This window comes from Abramis brama (assembly GCF_963993115.1).
Source record: "Abramis brama genome assembly, chromosome: 22".
NCBI classification, from domain to species: Eukaryota; Metazoa; Chordata; class Actinopteri; order Cypriniformes; family Leuciscidae; genus Abramis; species Abramis brama.
The window spans coordinates 31,205,653-31,220,434 of NC_139984.1; the positions used below are offsets into that span (position 1 = coordinate 31,205,653).

The 14,782-nt window shown below is 36.7% G+C and overlaps 2 protein-coding genes across 2 annotated transcripts in view; both read right to left on the minus strand.

Moving 5' to 3' along the window:
* The window catches only part of LOC311072984 (uncharacterized protein), a 1,552,487-nt gene that overhangs the window by 1,154,467 nt on the left and 383,238 nt on the right, over positions 1-14,782 (minus strand). The window lies entirely within an intron of this gene.
* Positions 229-14,782, minus strand: part of abce1 (ATP-binding cassette, sub-family E (OABP), member 1) — a 28,593-nt gene continuing 14,039 nt past the window's right edge. The window contains exons 5-18 of the mRNA XM_084098312.1: positions 14,440-14,557; positions 14,179-14,316; positions 12,327-12,396; positions 11,737-11,833; positions 10,379-10,468; positions 9,307-9,428; positions 7,926-8,147; positions 7,040-7,099; positions 6,344-6,402; positions 6,121-6,231; positions 3,732-3,874; positions 2,845-2,967; positions 1,737-1,848; positions 229-847 (exon numbers count right to left, since the gene is read on the minus strand). Coding sequence (XP_083954438.1) covers positions 800-847; positions 1,737-1,848; positions 2,845-2,967; positions 3,732-3,874; positions 6,121-6,231; positions 6,344-6,402; positions 7,040-7,099; positions 7,926-8,147; positions 9,307-9,428; positions 10,379-10,468; positions 11,737-11,833; positions 12,327-12,396; positions 14,179-14,316; positions 14,440-14,557 — 1,513 coding nt within the window. The 3' untranslated portion in view covers positions 229-799. The remainder of the gene's footprint in view (positions 848-1,736; positions 1,849-2,844; positions 2,968-3,731; positions 3,875-6,120; positions 6,232-6,343; positions 6,403-7,039; positions 7,100-7,925; positions 8,148-9,306; positions 9,429-10,378; positions 10,469-11,736; positions 11,834-12,326; positions 12,397-14,178; positions 14,317-14,439; positions 14,558-14,782) is intronic.

The window sequence follows — 14,782 nt, forward strand, 5'->3', positions numbered from 1 at the left end:
TTGTGATCTTTGCATTTGAAGTCAATTTTTAGTTGTAGTTCTTTAAAAGATGATTGATGTAGTTTAACAAAATTAACAAATTTTCTAATTCAAAAGAACTTTTTTTTTGTCGAGTTGTGATTTTTCAGTTTTTAGTTGCAGTTCTTTAAAAAAAGGTGAAGTAAATGTAGTTTTGACACCAAATAAACAACAAATACAAGCCAAAGAACATCTTTCTCCATTGTGGTCTTTCCATTTAAAGTCAGTTTATTCGTAAACAATCTCACTGCACAGACGTGTCACCCAATATTACTGAGACATCAAATTGTGTCTAGCTGGTTTTAATTTCAGCCTGTTGCATCTTCACACGACTGCTGAACTCAAAAGCCAAATCTGGTTGAAATCTGGTTAATATGATGCAACACATTGTGTAACATGATTAAAATATTTTATTCAAAATATACAGTTGCATGTTTGCCGTGTGTAAAGCCGTTCACACCACTTTATGACCAGAAAGAACTTATTGATAACAGTAATTCAACCCAGAAACATACATATTTTCCAGGTTTCATTCTCGAATCATGTCCTCTCCTCTCTTTGGCAAGACATCACAAGCTTGGCTTTCATCTCATAAAAGACACGTTGTCTTGTTTGTTGAATCGCACCAATGACGAGAGGAGAGAGCAGAACCGTGTGTGTGTAATGGACCCGATGGGCAGTGTGACGGTGGTGGTAATTCAGTCAAACATGTAAGTCCGCAGTGCCAGCGTTTGCCGGTTTGATGTCATACTGAGCGGCTACATTTGATGAAATGGGATCTTCAGTCGTCCAAGAAGAAGTAGTTTCCACTCTTCTTTTGTTCCACATCCTTTAAAACGATAAAAGAAAAAGGGGTTTTAATGAACAGGTACAAAGACACAAGACTAAGGACCTTCAAGGTAGTGATGGGCGCTTTCAAAACACGCTTTGAGAAGCTTCGAAACAATCACGTTTAAGTTAATTTTGAAGCACTGATACTAATATTACAGCAAAACATTATTAAAACAATCAGTACTGGGGTTTAAAAGACTATATTTGTAACCCTGGATCACAAAACCAGTCATGAGTCGCACGGGTATATTTGTGGCAATAGCCAACAATACATTTTATCGGTCAAAATTATAGATTTTTCTTTTCTGCCAAAAATCATTAGGATATTAAGTAAAGATCATGTTCCATGAAGATATTTAGTAAATTTCCTACCGTAAATATAAAACATTTATTTTTGTGAGTGAACAGCACAATCACGAACATGATTTTCTTAATGTGTAGATATTTTTATCTAATACATCAATGGAAAGTATTGAGAAAAAATAAAATATTTTTATCTAATACATCCATACATCAATGGAAAGCATATTTATTCAGCTTTCATGTGATGTTTAAATCTAAATTTAAAAAAATTTACTCATGTGGTCCAGGGTCACATTTAGTAATATTATCGTTTTGCACTTGCACTATCAAATTAAATCAAAACAAACTGAATTGAACTTGTTTCATGATTGAACTTTACAGTTACTGAACTGACTTGAGCTGAATAAAGTCTTCTGTAGAATTTAAATTAGTTTGCATCATTATTTTCATGTTTATCACTGTGGAGCTGAATTGCCATCAACACTTGATAATGAAGTAACAGTTTATACGTGAATTAATTGTGGGTTAAATGTAACAATCTGCCAGTTTAATCGATAAAGTGTCGTTTTAAAATGCACGTTTACCTTAATGGAATTGAGTTTGTTAATTCTTGGTCTGAAGTTGTTTGGGTCTCTCCTGAACGTGATCTCCAGCTGAGATAAAAACTTATTCATGCCGGCCAACAGGTTCTGTGGACTGATGAGAAACACATTTCAACATTGACATTAGTTGCATAATCATAATCAATCAATAACATGTTCAAAGAGTGTGCAATATCTGATTCATTTTGAAAATGTATTTCCTATCCATTGAAAATGTTTTGGTAAAAAGTATTTATTGTGCATTAATCTACCTTGTAATGCACATTTTAATGTATGATCTAATGAATAATTGTAACCACAGTTTTGATACCATATAATACTTATTTAATGTTGCACCTTTAGAAAGCATAATGCATTATATCACATGACAAAACCAATTTCTGATGTAACAAGGAATCTGCATATTATAATGCATTTTAATTTTGGGCAAAATAATTTATTAAAATATATAATGCATTACAATGTATATTATGAATACCTGTAATGCATTATACATAAAGCAGGGTTCGTACAGATACTGTATAAATAAATTCAAGGACTTATCAAGTACTACCTTTTTTTTGGTATTTCAAGGACTACAATCAGAGATCGCACTTATCAAACAATATCTCTAATATTTTTTGAGGATTTTTTAAACTCAAATTACAGATATAAGGTGTCCAAAATACAACTTACAACGTATTTAATAATATATTAAATACAACGTTTATAATGGGTATTATTGTTCAATTAATAATATTTTATATTATAATGTTGGCGTACTTCGTATGGAGAAAATGTCTGATGGGTTAATTTTGCGTGAAAAGTTTTTTTGCTTATGTGTTAAAAAAAAATATATAAAAAAATAAAAAAAAAATAATAAAAAAAAAATATATATATTTTGTATTTAAATAAGTCAAGCACTTTTTAAGCACCTCTTTGTAAATATGGCTGTTTTCAATGTTTTTCCAGGACTTAAATGTCAAATTCGAGTCACATTCAAGTACTTTGAGCACCTTGTACGATCCCTGATAAAGGTTTCAATTTATGGCAAGTCATGCAAAGGAGTCGGCAATTACAAACACATCATCGATGCGAGTAGAGTACGTACGCATTGGCGTTCGTGCTTCTGGAGGGAATTCCGTCAAAGACAATGACTCGGTCCGCCAGATACGTGGCCATGATGAAGTCGTGCTCCACCACGAATGCCGTCTTTTTGGCGTGAAGGATGAATCTGCCAGGCAATGAAAGACACGGATAAGAGGGGACGAGAGAAAGGGTAAAAGATGTTAAATTACTGAATATATTAAAACACTCAACACACCCTAAGGACATATATGTGAGACATGAAACCAGATCACAAAACCAGTCACAAGTCGCACGGGTATATTTGTGGCAATATTTGTATGGGTCCAAATTATCGATTTTTCTTTTATGCCAAAAATCATGAGGATATTAAGTAAAGATCATGTTCCATGAAGATATTTTGTACATTTCTTACCATAAATATATGTATATAAAAATATATTTTTGTGAGTGAATGCAGCACAATCGCCAACATAAATGAACAACTTTAAAGGAGATTTTCTCAATGTTTTTTTTTTTTTGCCCCCTCAGATTCCAGATTTTCAATAGTTGTATCTCGGCCAAACATTGTGATATCCTACCAAACCATACATCAGTGGAACGCTTATCTATTCAGCTTTCAGATGACGTATACATCTCATTTTAAAAAAATTGACCCATGTGACTGGTTTTGTGGTCCAGGGTCACATTTTTCAAATAATAAGGTCTTCCTTTTTTTTTTTCTCCTCATCTATTTTTATATTGTTGTTTATCTGTGTTTAGTTTTTTTGGTCGATATGTGTATTTTGTATATATGTATTTCTACAATAAAAAAAGAAAGAAAAAAAATTGACAGACAGACACGAATACATGAAAATAAGCATAAACCACATAAAAAGACAAAATCGGCCGTGAGGGTGTTGTGTATGTTACCGTTTGATGACTCTGGCGGCCATCAGACGCTGCTCAGAGTCCAGATATGCCGAGGGCTCGTCGATCAGATACACATCCGCAGGCTTTCCTAAACACAGCGCGAGAGCGACTCGCTGGAGCTCACCACCAGACAGATTCTGGACCTGCACACACACAGACCACAGCAGTGTGACCTGTCAATCTATTCATCTGTGCAAAAACTTATTTTTTTTTAAAAACTTTCAAAATACACTAAAAAGTTGAAGTATATATAATATACATAATTAAAATTGACAAAAAGCACAAATTAGCAAATCTCCAAATAAAAATAAAAACTGTAAATATATTATTCAAATTAGTAGTCTTGTTATGTGTATGTATGTCTGAGGAAAGAAAAAGACAAGCTACACCAGATTGTTTAGGTTGTTGCTCCAAGCAATTGGAAGGTAAAAATTAAATACATGTACATACAGGACACTTCAAGATATCAAAGAATGCAATATTTGAGATGGATCCTGAGTAGAGCCCGACCGATATATCGGCAGGCCGATATTATCGGCCGATATTAGGCATTTTCCTAACTATCGGTATCGGCATTTATAACGGCCGATAAATTAATATTTAAAAAAATGCAGTGTGCAGTGATTTATGTAAGAATGGCGCTGCCAATAAAGCACCTAAAAGCTGTTACAAAGAACTGGCAAAAGTGGCAAAAAAATAACGGCCGCGTCTGGTGTAGACACAGTGTTAAAGCTCATTCTGCTACGTTACAACATAAAGCAATATTCCAATAATTTATGTAATTATAACACTTTATATAGGGCCATTTTGCATTAAAAGTAGCCAGATGGAGACGCGACACGTTCAGAATTAATACACTTTTAGTAAACTACAGAACAGCGCGAGCAGGAAGCGCGCACCTCACGCGGGCAGAGAACGCGTCCGAGAACGGACACTGTTAGTGATATAAAACGCACACACATGTCTGTTAAATTAAGCAATACTTTTAAGGTAGTCTAATATTTTTCTGACTAACAAAATTACTGACACAGTAAAGGGTAGATTTAAATAAAGAAAAACTAAATTTAAATAAAGAAAAATGAAATTTAAATAAAGAAATTAAACGAAATTTAAATAAAGAAATTAAACGAAATTTAAATAAATTAAACGAAATTTAAATAAAGAAAAACGAAATTTAAATAAAGAAATTAAACGAAATTTAAATAAAGAAATTAAACGAAATTTAAATAAAGAAATTAAACGAAATTAAAATAAAGAAAAACGAAATTTAAATAAAGAAATTAAACGAAATTTAAATAAAGAAATTAAACGAAATTTAAATAAAGAAAAACGAAATTAAGTTAAATTAAAAAACGAGATTAATTTAGATTGATAATAACGGGTAAAAAGTCTAATACATTTTGTTTCTATTATTCTATTTTCCACAATGTCAAAGCAACAGCAGCTTAATCCAAAACACAAGCTCAGGCATGCACTTTGGTCCATACAAACTCCGCTGTTCTGCGCTCTTGCCAGAGAAGACTTGCGCGTCGGTTCTATTTCTGGCATGCACGCGTTTTCCGCGTGGCTCGAGCCGCGCCTGAGAGACGCGTGTCTCACGCAGGCAGTGTGCAAACTCCAACCTGTTAACATGGGAGCCGAAATAAAAACGGCCATGCCACGCAGTCAGTGTGTCGCCGGCCTTATTCAAGCGCGAATGAGAACCGTTTCGCGGGGGATCCCAGATGTGAAAAAAAAAACAACAACAAATATTCGAATGTCAAATTTTCAAATCGAATACTAACCCACCGAACGAATATTCGGGTCCAGCCCTGTAGCCTAGTTTCACGTTTAGTACATTTTGCTTACTACTTATTTAAAATAGTATAAAACTACTGTACATATGTAATTATAAACGTTTTCATTATGATATTATTAATTTTACTTTACTAAAAAGATCTGAGTTCTTCCTCCACTAAATTAAGATTAAAAATAGAAGAGTATTTAGAATATAATATAATATAAAATGCAATGCAAACTAGTTTGGTTACAGCTCAAATTCTCATTCTATCATTCACCCTGCCTCCATTACATATCTTTGTCACACAAGTGTTTGATCACCACATTTGAGTGATCATTGCAAAACGTTTATATATTTATTCTGTTTATACTGTGTATTCTATATATACAGTACCCATCAAAAGTTTGTACACACCAATTGGAAAGTGTGTCCAAACTTACTGTACTATAATACACATAAATAATATTGCTACTGTATTATAATATACACACAAATAATATCGGCCGATATATCGGTATCTGGCTTTTTTTTATCGGTATCGGCATCGGCGCCCAAAAATCCATATCGGTCGGGCTCTAATCCTGAGTAGCATAAGCCTGGTCTACTCACGTCTTGGTCGATGATGCTTTCGATCTGCATGGGCTTCATGACGTCAGTGACGAACTGAGGGTGTGTGTACGCGTCTCTGATCTTATCGTGCAGCAGGGCTCGCACGCTGCCCTGAAACACACACACACACACACACACACACACACACACACACACAGAGAGTGAGGATTCCTGCAGTGTGACCTATAGTTTACAGCTCAACACTCACAATGTTCAAACTCACTTTAAACTTGGGGCTGATCTTCTGTGGTTTGTAGCTGACATTCAGGATGGGCACATCGCCTGAGAAACACAACAGACACTCACATACCACTAAAAGGCATTTAAAAATGTGTGTTGGCATGAATAAATCAGCCTGTTTGTGTGTCGATTTGCTATTCCTGTGGGATGAAAATTCCCAAATGTCCCAAAAAAAAAAAAAAAAAATCATATATAAATGTGTATTTTAGCTCCATTAGACTCTAGTAATTAATATTTGCATTAATAACAGAATAAAGAAAAAAATGTTTTTGACACCATGACAGATGCTTTGGCTATTCTAATGGCAAGTAACATAAATACTATAAAATAGCACTTTAAAAACTATAAAGCTTTTGAAAATTTGCTTTGAATAAAAACTCTAAAATGTAATTATTAAAAAAGAAAAGTTAGCAAAAAAATAATTTCACAATAGAACTTAAACCAGCACAGTGTAATAAAATAGAGATACTGGACTGATATATTCAAGATCCATTTTTCCTAAAATATTTTGAAACTAAATTGGATAAACTTGATTAAAAACCAAAAATCTAATACAATCTAGTAGAAATATTAAAAACCAATTAAATAAATTTAGTAAAAAATAAATAAAATAAAAAAAGGTTAAAAACGAATAATATAATTTTCAATTAGCTGAAATATGCTGAATATTAATGTTCACCTCCTCCATCTGGTTTGAGGCCTCCTGCAAGCATCCTGATGAACGTGGTTTTCCCAGTTCCTGAAACAGGAAAACTCGTTTAGTGGAAAATAATACAATCACAATAATCACTTCCTTTAAAGGTGCACTACGCAGGATTCAAAGATAATAATAAAGTATTGATTTGTTTGTGTTTGTGTCTCCAGTACAAGTATTTTTGGGATGTTTATGGGATGCTAGCTGGTGTGTCCTGCTAAAGATGCCTAAACTTGCTCGCAAATTACAGCAAGTCGTGTAAATTCTTTCATATACACAAAGAAAGGGTATTTATGCATGATAAACAATTAGGGCTGTCACGATTCCTCGACGATTGCAATTTACCCGTGTCGAGTAACCAGCAAAATACACACACACACACATTTCACAGACGAGAATCCATGAACCGCATTATTAGAGCGTTTTCTAAGTATTAAAACCATTTAAAGACCATACTATAGCATAGATGATGCTATGGTGAGTTCACAAACGCTGTGATTCAATTAAATAAATGTATGACGTGTGTGTTTAATATACATGTACTTTATTTACATGCATGTCATCAGGTGTGTTTCAGAGCGGCTCAGACACAGTAAATGCTGCTCCACATCAACCATTATAATGTTATAAACACATCTGGGAATGCAATGTGCACCATTTAATCAGATTTGTAAGGTAAATCATTTATAAACCTGTGCCAACACAGGAGAATTCATCAATATGTCTCTAAATGTGTGAACTGTTCATCGCGATTTCAGAATAAATGTCTAAACCCTCTGAGTTTGTTTTGATGTCCACATGTTCCCGTTCAAGAAATTACAGCGGCTGTAATATTTCTATCATAAAGAAGTGGCCAAGCGTCTCCTCTCACCGTTCTCTCCGAGCATGACCATGATCTCGGAGTCGGTGAACTCTCCTTCGGTGATGGTGAGCGAGAACTCTCCCATGCACTTCTTCATGTTGGGATACTGGTAACGACACATCTTCTTCACCTCCTCCTCCGCCGCCGTCTCAGCCACTTTAAACACCAGAGACGTCTCTCTAAAGCGCAGGTTCTCTGTCGGCACGAAGCCATCCAGGAAAATATTGATTCCTGAAATAAATAAAAAGAGGAGAATATTATAGCAGGGTTCCCACACCTTGCTTAACTTCAAATTCAACTTTAAAAATGGACTTTCCAGGTCCAATACCCTCAAATTCAAGGGATTAATGTGGGGACACATTTCAAGTGAGAGCAAGGTTACAGCGTTACCTTGTAAGATACATTGTTACAGTTTTGCGCGTGTGAACGTCACGGCAACGTACAACACAAAGTGCCTCACGCGGGAAACACTTGATGTAACGCATAGATGCAAGTAACTAGCGTAAATCTAGCAAGCTAGTACGCAAAGGCCACGAAGCGTTGACCAAATAACACATTAGCGGACAAGAGGGAATAATATGGATTTTTTTCCCAGAAAACTTCTTGCACAAAATAAATTCAAGCACTTTCAAGGACTTGTATCTGTGTGTGTTTTTCAAAATCTTTCCAGGACCTTGACTTTTTTTCTTCAGATTCACAAATTTCGAGGAGGATTTCAAGGACCCGTGGGACCCCTGTTATAGTCAAAATATACATTTTTCCATCATTTATGAGACAACTCTCATATACATAATTCACCCGCTATATTGCCAAATGTACACGATTTTTCAAATCAACAGAAAAATATACATGATAACCTGCTTCTCTCGAGACTCCTCTGCTAGTTCACTGTTAATGATCTGCTAAAGCTCGATCACACGTTGATCAGGGGTGCGTTTCCCGAAAGCATCGTTGGCCAACTATGGTAGCAAGTTCCGTCGTTACCAACAGAGTTCAATGGACATTGCGATGAACTTACGACCATAGTTGGCCAACGATGCTTTCGGGAAACGCACCCCTGATTGGTTACAAGGTAGTTTGTGACGTCAGAAACACCAGCGATTTCAAAGCGTGTTTTTGAGACTGTCTTTGGTTCACTGCAGTTTTAAGAAGAAAACACTCAGCAATGGTGTCGACTTATGAATTTACACATGGATTGTCTTTAAGAATATTAAAAACACCACATAGACATACACAACATTAAATGCTGGATTTTCACCACAGGGGGAGTTAAAGACTTTAATAACCTCAAATTTGATACTAAATGTAAGACTTTAAGGACCCGCAGGGACCGTTTCAAAACACACACACACTTCTGAGCATCACATGCATGTTTTCGAGCGGCTCGTACCTTCTCGGACGCTGAAGGGCATGGTCACCACACCATAGGCGCTGGGAACGCCATACAGACAGCAGATGAAGTCTGACAGGTAATCCAACACACTCAAGTCGTGCTCCACCACAATGATGTATCTACACAGACGGAGCAATATGAGGTTTAGGGTTTGGTAAAAAGGAGTTAGTATGACTGTGCTTCCTCAACACTAAAGGATCAGTTCACTTCAGAATTAAAATTTCCTGATAGTTTACTCGCCCCCACGTCATCCAAGATGTTCATGTCTTTCTTTCTTCAGTCGAAAAGAGATTAAAGGGATAGTTCATCCAAAAATGATATTAAACCCATGATTTACTCACCCTCAAGCCGTTCGAGATGCATATGTCAATCTTTTTTCAGACGAACACATTTTCAGTTATTTTAGAAAATGTCTTGGATCTTTCAGTGGTTATAATGTGAAGCAATGGGGTCCACCTCCTTCAAGTCCCAAAATGTGCATGCATCCTTCACAAAAATAATCCATCCGGTAGCGGTCGACGCGCGTTCACGGAGATGGATGCTGGCGTATGATGTAGGACGTAGCGTAGGAAGCGTCATGACGTAGAACGAATGTGACAGCGCAGCCAGAGAGCAGAGCAAAACAAAACTCTACGTTCGTTCTACGTCACGACGCTTCCTACGCTACGTCCTACATCATACGCCAGCATCCATCTCCGTGAACGCGCGTCGACCGCTACCGGATGGATTATTTTTGTGAAGGATGCATGCACATTTTGGGACTTGAAGGAGGTGGACCCCATTGCTTCACATTATAACCACTGAAAGATCCAAGACATTTTCTAAAATAACTGAAAATGTGTTCGTCTGAAAAAAGATTGACATAAGGATCTCGAACGGCTTGAGGGTGAGTAAATCATGGGTTAATTATCATTTTTGGCCGAACTATCCCTTTAAGGTTTTTGAGGAAAACATTCTAGGATTTTTCTCCATATAGGGACTTCAATGGGGTCCAAATCTCAGTTTCAGTGCAGCTTCAAAGTCTCTACAGGATCCCAGAACTAATGCTTTAAAGGACTCTGAGACTCACCGGTCTGGAGAAATGAGGGAGCGGATCGTGATGGCAGCTCTCAGCCTCTGCTTCACATCGAGATAACTGGACGGCTCGTCGAACATGAAACTACAGGGAGAGAAACGTTAATACCTTGTTAACCAAAACTATTCAAATGTGTTTTCATTGACTGAAATAAAGCTGAAAAAATAGATATTTAATGAAAAACTTGAACTTAAAAATGCTGCCTTTGCAACTAACTGAAAGTATCAAAATTATAAATAAATAAAAATCCAATAAAACTGGCATAACAGCACAAAACAAAGTTACAAAAAAAGAAAGAAAATTTAATATATAAAAATAATATACAATTTAAAATAATAATATTACAACATGTATTTCCGCATTAAACTGGTCTCTTTAAGTGTATAGCACAGCAGTGTTATTTTAATATTTAGTTTTAGTTATTTATTTTTTATATTTTCAGTTTTCATTTTTGAGCAATTTTGTCATTTATTTATTTATTTTTCATTGCACTATTTAGGTTTGTTTTATTCATATTTCAGTTTTAGTTCATCTCCAGTTAGTAATTTTAGTGTTTCAACAAACTTATTTCAGTTAGTTTCCAATTTTCATTTAGTTTTTAATCTAACATTTATATTCTATATCATGTCTGCTTTATTTCAGTTAACAAAAATGTTTTTAAAGGGTTGGTTGATTATGATTTCACTTTTCTAACTTTAGTTAGTGTGTAATGTTGCTGTTTGAGCATAAACAACATCTGTAAAGTTACAACACTCAAAAGTTCAAAGCAAAGGGAGATATTTGCTTTTACAGAAATCGCTTTTCAAGGACTACAACAAACGGCTGGTAGAGACTACACCACATTCCTCCCGGGTTAGTGACATCACCAACCCTAACATTTACATAAACCCCGCCCCCTGAACACGATTTATAGACAGAATATGCTAATCAATGACTAGAAGATGGTTAGTTGATGAATTTTATGTAGCTGATGTGGAGTTAACTATTCAGAAATGTCCTGTTGCTTCTACATGTTGTCACTTCTTGAGTCTCTCCATCATTGTTCGACTCCGGTTTGAACATAAAAGGCTAAATGTTTTTAAAATGTTCAGGACGTGTCTGCGTGAGATAATCGGATCGAATATAAATTTGCATTAAAAGGGACACACACAAAAACAGCGCGTTTTTGCTCACCCTCAAAAAGGGACAATTTTAACATGCTATAAAACAATATCTGTGGGGTATTATGAGCTAAAACTTCACATACACACAGAGTACATCAGAGACTTATTTTACATCTTGTGAAAGGGCATTATACCTCCCCTTAAATGGCTTTAGTATGGAAAATAACCATGCAGCACAGAGGGACTCACATATCAGCTCTCTGAATGCACACGACTGCGCAGGCGAATCTCTGCAGCTCTCCTCCTGAAAGATCCTCCACATTACGTTCACGCAAGTGCAACAGATCTGACCAATCAGGGAACAGAACAATCAGTCACATGATGCAACAAAACTACTATAATATTCAGTCACATTTCTAAACATATAAATAATACCAAAGACTTTAGATGTACAACAGTGCACTCATATGAATGGGAGAAAATGCAAAGCGCAATATGGTGGAATAAGTCCGCCTTCTAAATAAAAGAGCCAATCGACGTTAGAAGCTCTGGTTGCTATAACAACAGTCAGTGTTTTGAGTCCCGTGCTTATGACTGAACATGTTTTACAGCTTTTATTTGTAATGATTTGAGTGTTTAGAAACAATTTATGAGACCGTTGTTGGTAATTTCATCAGTGATTTCAAATATGAAGCTTTGGAGAATTTGATGTTTCCTCAGGATCTGCACTCGCATGACTGAAAAGGCATTTCAAAGATGGCTGCCGAGTGAAATGTCTTGATTTAAAGGGACTTTGGTAATACTGCACAAAAAAGAAATGCATGTGTTTGTGTACATACCCAGCTGTTCACACACCAGCTCCTCTGTCTTTGTGTCATCTTTCCTGCTTAGGATGGCGCCTACTGACCCCTACAGGACAAACAGAGAATCACAACACAATCAAGTCAAACACTAAAATTACCTCATATTTACATCAGCTTCTAGGTATCAGCTGATATACACTCACCTACAGGATTATTAGGAACACCATACTAACACTGTGTTTGACCCCCTTTCGCCTTCAGAACTGCCTTAATTCTACGTGGCATTGATTCAACAAGGTGCTGAAAGCATTCTTTAGAAATTTTGGCCCATATTGATAGGATAGCATCTTGCAGTTGATGGAGATTTGTGGGATGCACATCCAGGGCACGAAGCTCCCGTTCCACCACATCCCAAAGATGCTCTATTGGGTTGAGATCTGGTGACTGTGGGGGCCATTTTAGTACAGTGAACTCATTGTCATGTTCAAGAAACCAATTTGAAATGATTCAAGCTTTGTGACATGGTGCATTATCCTGCTGGAAGTAGCCATCAGAGGATGGGTACATGGTGGTCATAAAGGGATGGACATGGTCAGAAACAATGCTCAGGTAGGCCGTGGCATTTAAACGATGCCCAATTGGCCCTAAGGGGCCTAAAGTGTGCCAAGAAAACATCCCCCACACCATTACACCACCACCACCAGCCTGCACAGTGGTAACAAGGCATGATGGATCCATGTTCTCATTGTTTACGGCAAATTCTGACTCTACCATCTGAATGTCTCAACAGAAATCGAGACTCATCAGACCAGGCAACATTTTTCCAGTCTTCAACTGTCCAATTTTGGTGAGCTCGTGCAAATTGTACCCTCTTTTTCCTATTTGTAGTGGAGATGAGTGGTACCCGGTGGGGTCTTCTGCTGTTGTAGCCCATCCGCCTCAAGGTTGTGCGTGTTGTGGCTTCACAAATGCTTTGCTGCATACCTCGGTTGTAACGAGTGGTTATTTCAGTCAAAGTTGCTCTTCTATCAGCTTGAATCAGTCGGCCCATTCTCCTCTGACCTCTAGCATCAACAAGGCATTTTCGCCCACAGGACTGCCGCATACTGGATGTTTTTCCCTTTTCACACCATTCTTTGTAAACCCTAGAAATGGTTGTGCGTGAAAATCCCAGTAACTGAGCAGATTGTGAAATACTCAGACCGGCCCGTCTGGCACCAACAACCATGCCACGCTCAAAATTGCTTAAATCACCTTTCTTTCCCATTCTGACATTCAGTTTGGAGTTCAGGAGATTGTCTTGACCAGGACCACACCCCTAAATGCATTGAAGCAACTGCCATGTGATTGGTTGATTAGATAATTATTGCATTAATGAGAAATTGAACAGGTGTTCCTAATAATCCTTTAGGTGAGTGTATATCCATTTTTAATGATATCGTTATCGATCCAATAAGAAATTTTGTCCGACAAGTTCGCTAGTGCATTTGCAGCCTTTTGTATTGTCCAATAATAAGTTGTAAAATTATGTTTATTTTGCGTATATATCTGATTTATCTAATATAGGATTCGCTTGGTTAAGAATGAATGCATCTGTTTTTTAATCAGGCTCTCAAAAAATTTACATAAAAATTTGGATTTTGATTTATCGGCTATCAAATTTAAAGAATTATCGGTTATCGGCCAAAATTTTCATATCGGCGCATCCCTATCAGCTTCTTTTCAAAGAAGAAAAAAAGAAGAAAATGACAAAAGCACAACAAAATAACTAAAAAAATTTAACTAAAATTAACAAGAAAACCAAAAATATTAAAATAAATGCCAATTCAAAATATGAATGAAACTATAACAGCCCTAAAATAAAAACTAAAATCAGACTGATACTGACCTTAACGGTTTTGGGGATCTGGTCAACGTACTGCGGCTTTACGATGGCCTTCAGGTCGTCTTCCAGGATCTTAGTGAAGTAGTTTTGCAACTCGGAGCCGCGGAAATATGCCAGGATCTCCTGCCAGTCAGGGGGAGCCTAAAACACACACACACACAAATTAAACAAACACATCTCAAACATGAAGAGACACATATGCACACAGACATGTGAACTAAGATCAGATCTGGATTGTGTTTGTGAGTGCGTTGAGAAACTCACATCAAATCTCCCCAGGTTTGGTTTCTGTTTTCCCGCCAGGATTTTAAGAGCAGTGGATTTCCCGATACCGTTAGTACCCACAAGCCCCAGCACCTCACCTGGACGAGGGGTGGGCAGCCTGACAAACATGAACACTCACATGTTAGGGCTGTCAAATAAAAAAATTAATTCCAAAAAGAAAGAAAAAAAAGAAAAAAAACCTGAGCGTCTGGTGTTTTTGACGAACAATATGTAGATGTAGTGAGTAGAAGTGGATTGTTTCCGAATGGCGGTTCGCTATTTTGTGTTCATGTAGTTCATTACGCTGTCGAATCGTGTTTTCTCAGGTCACTGATGCACGAAC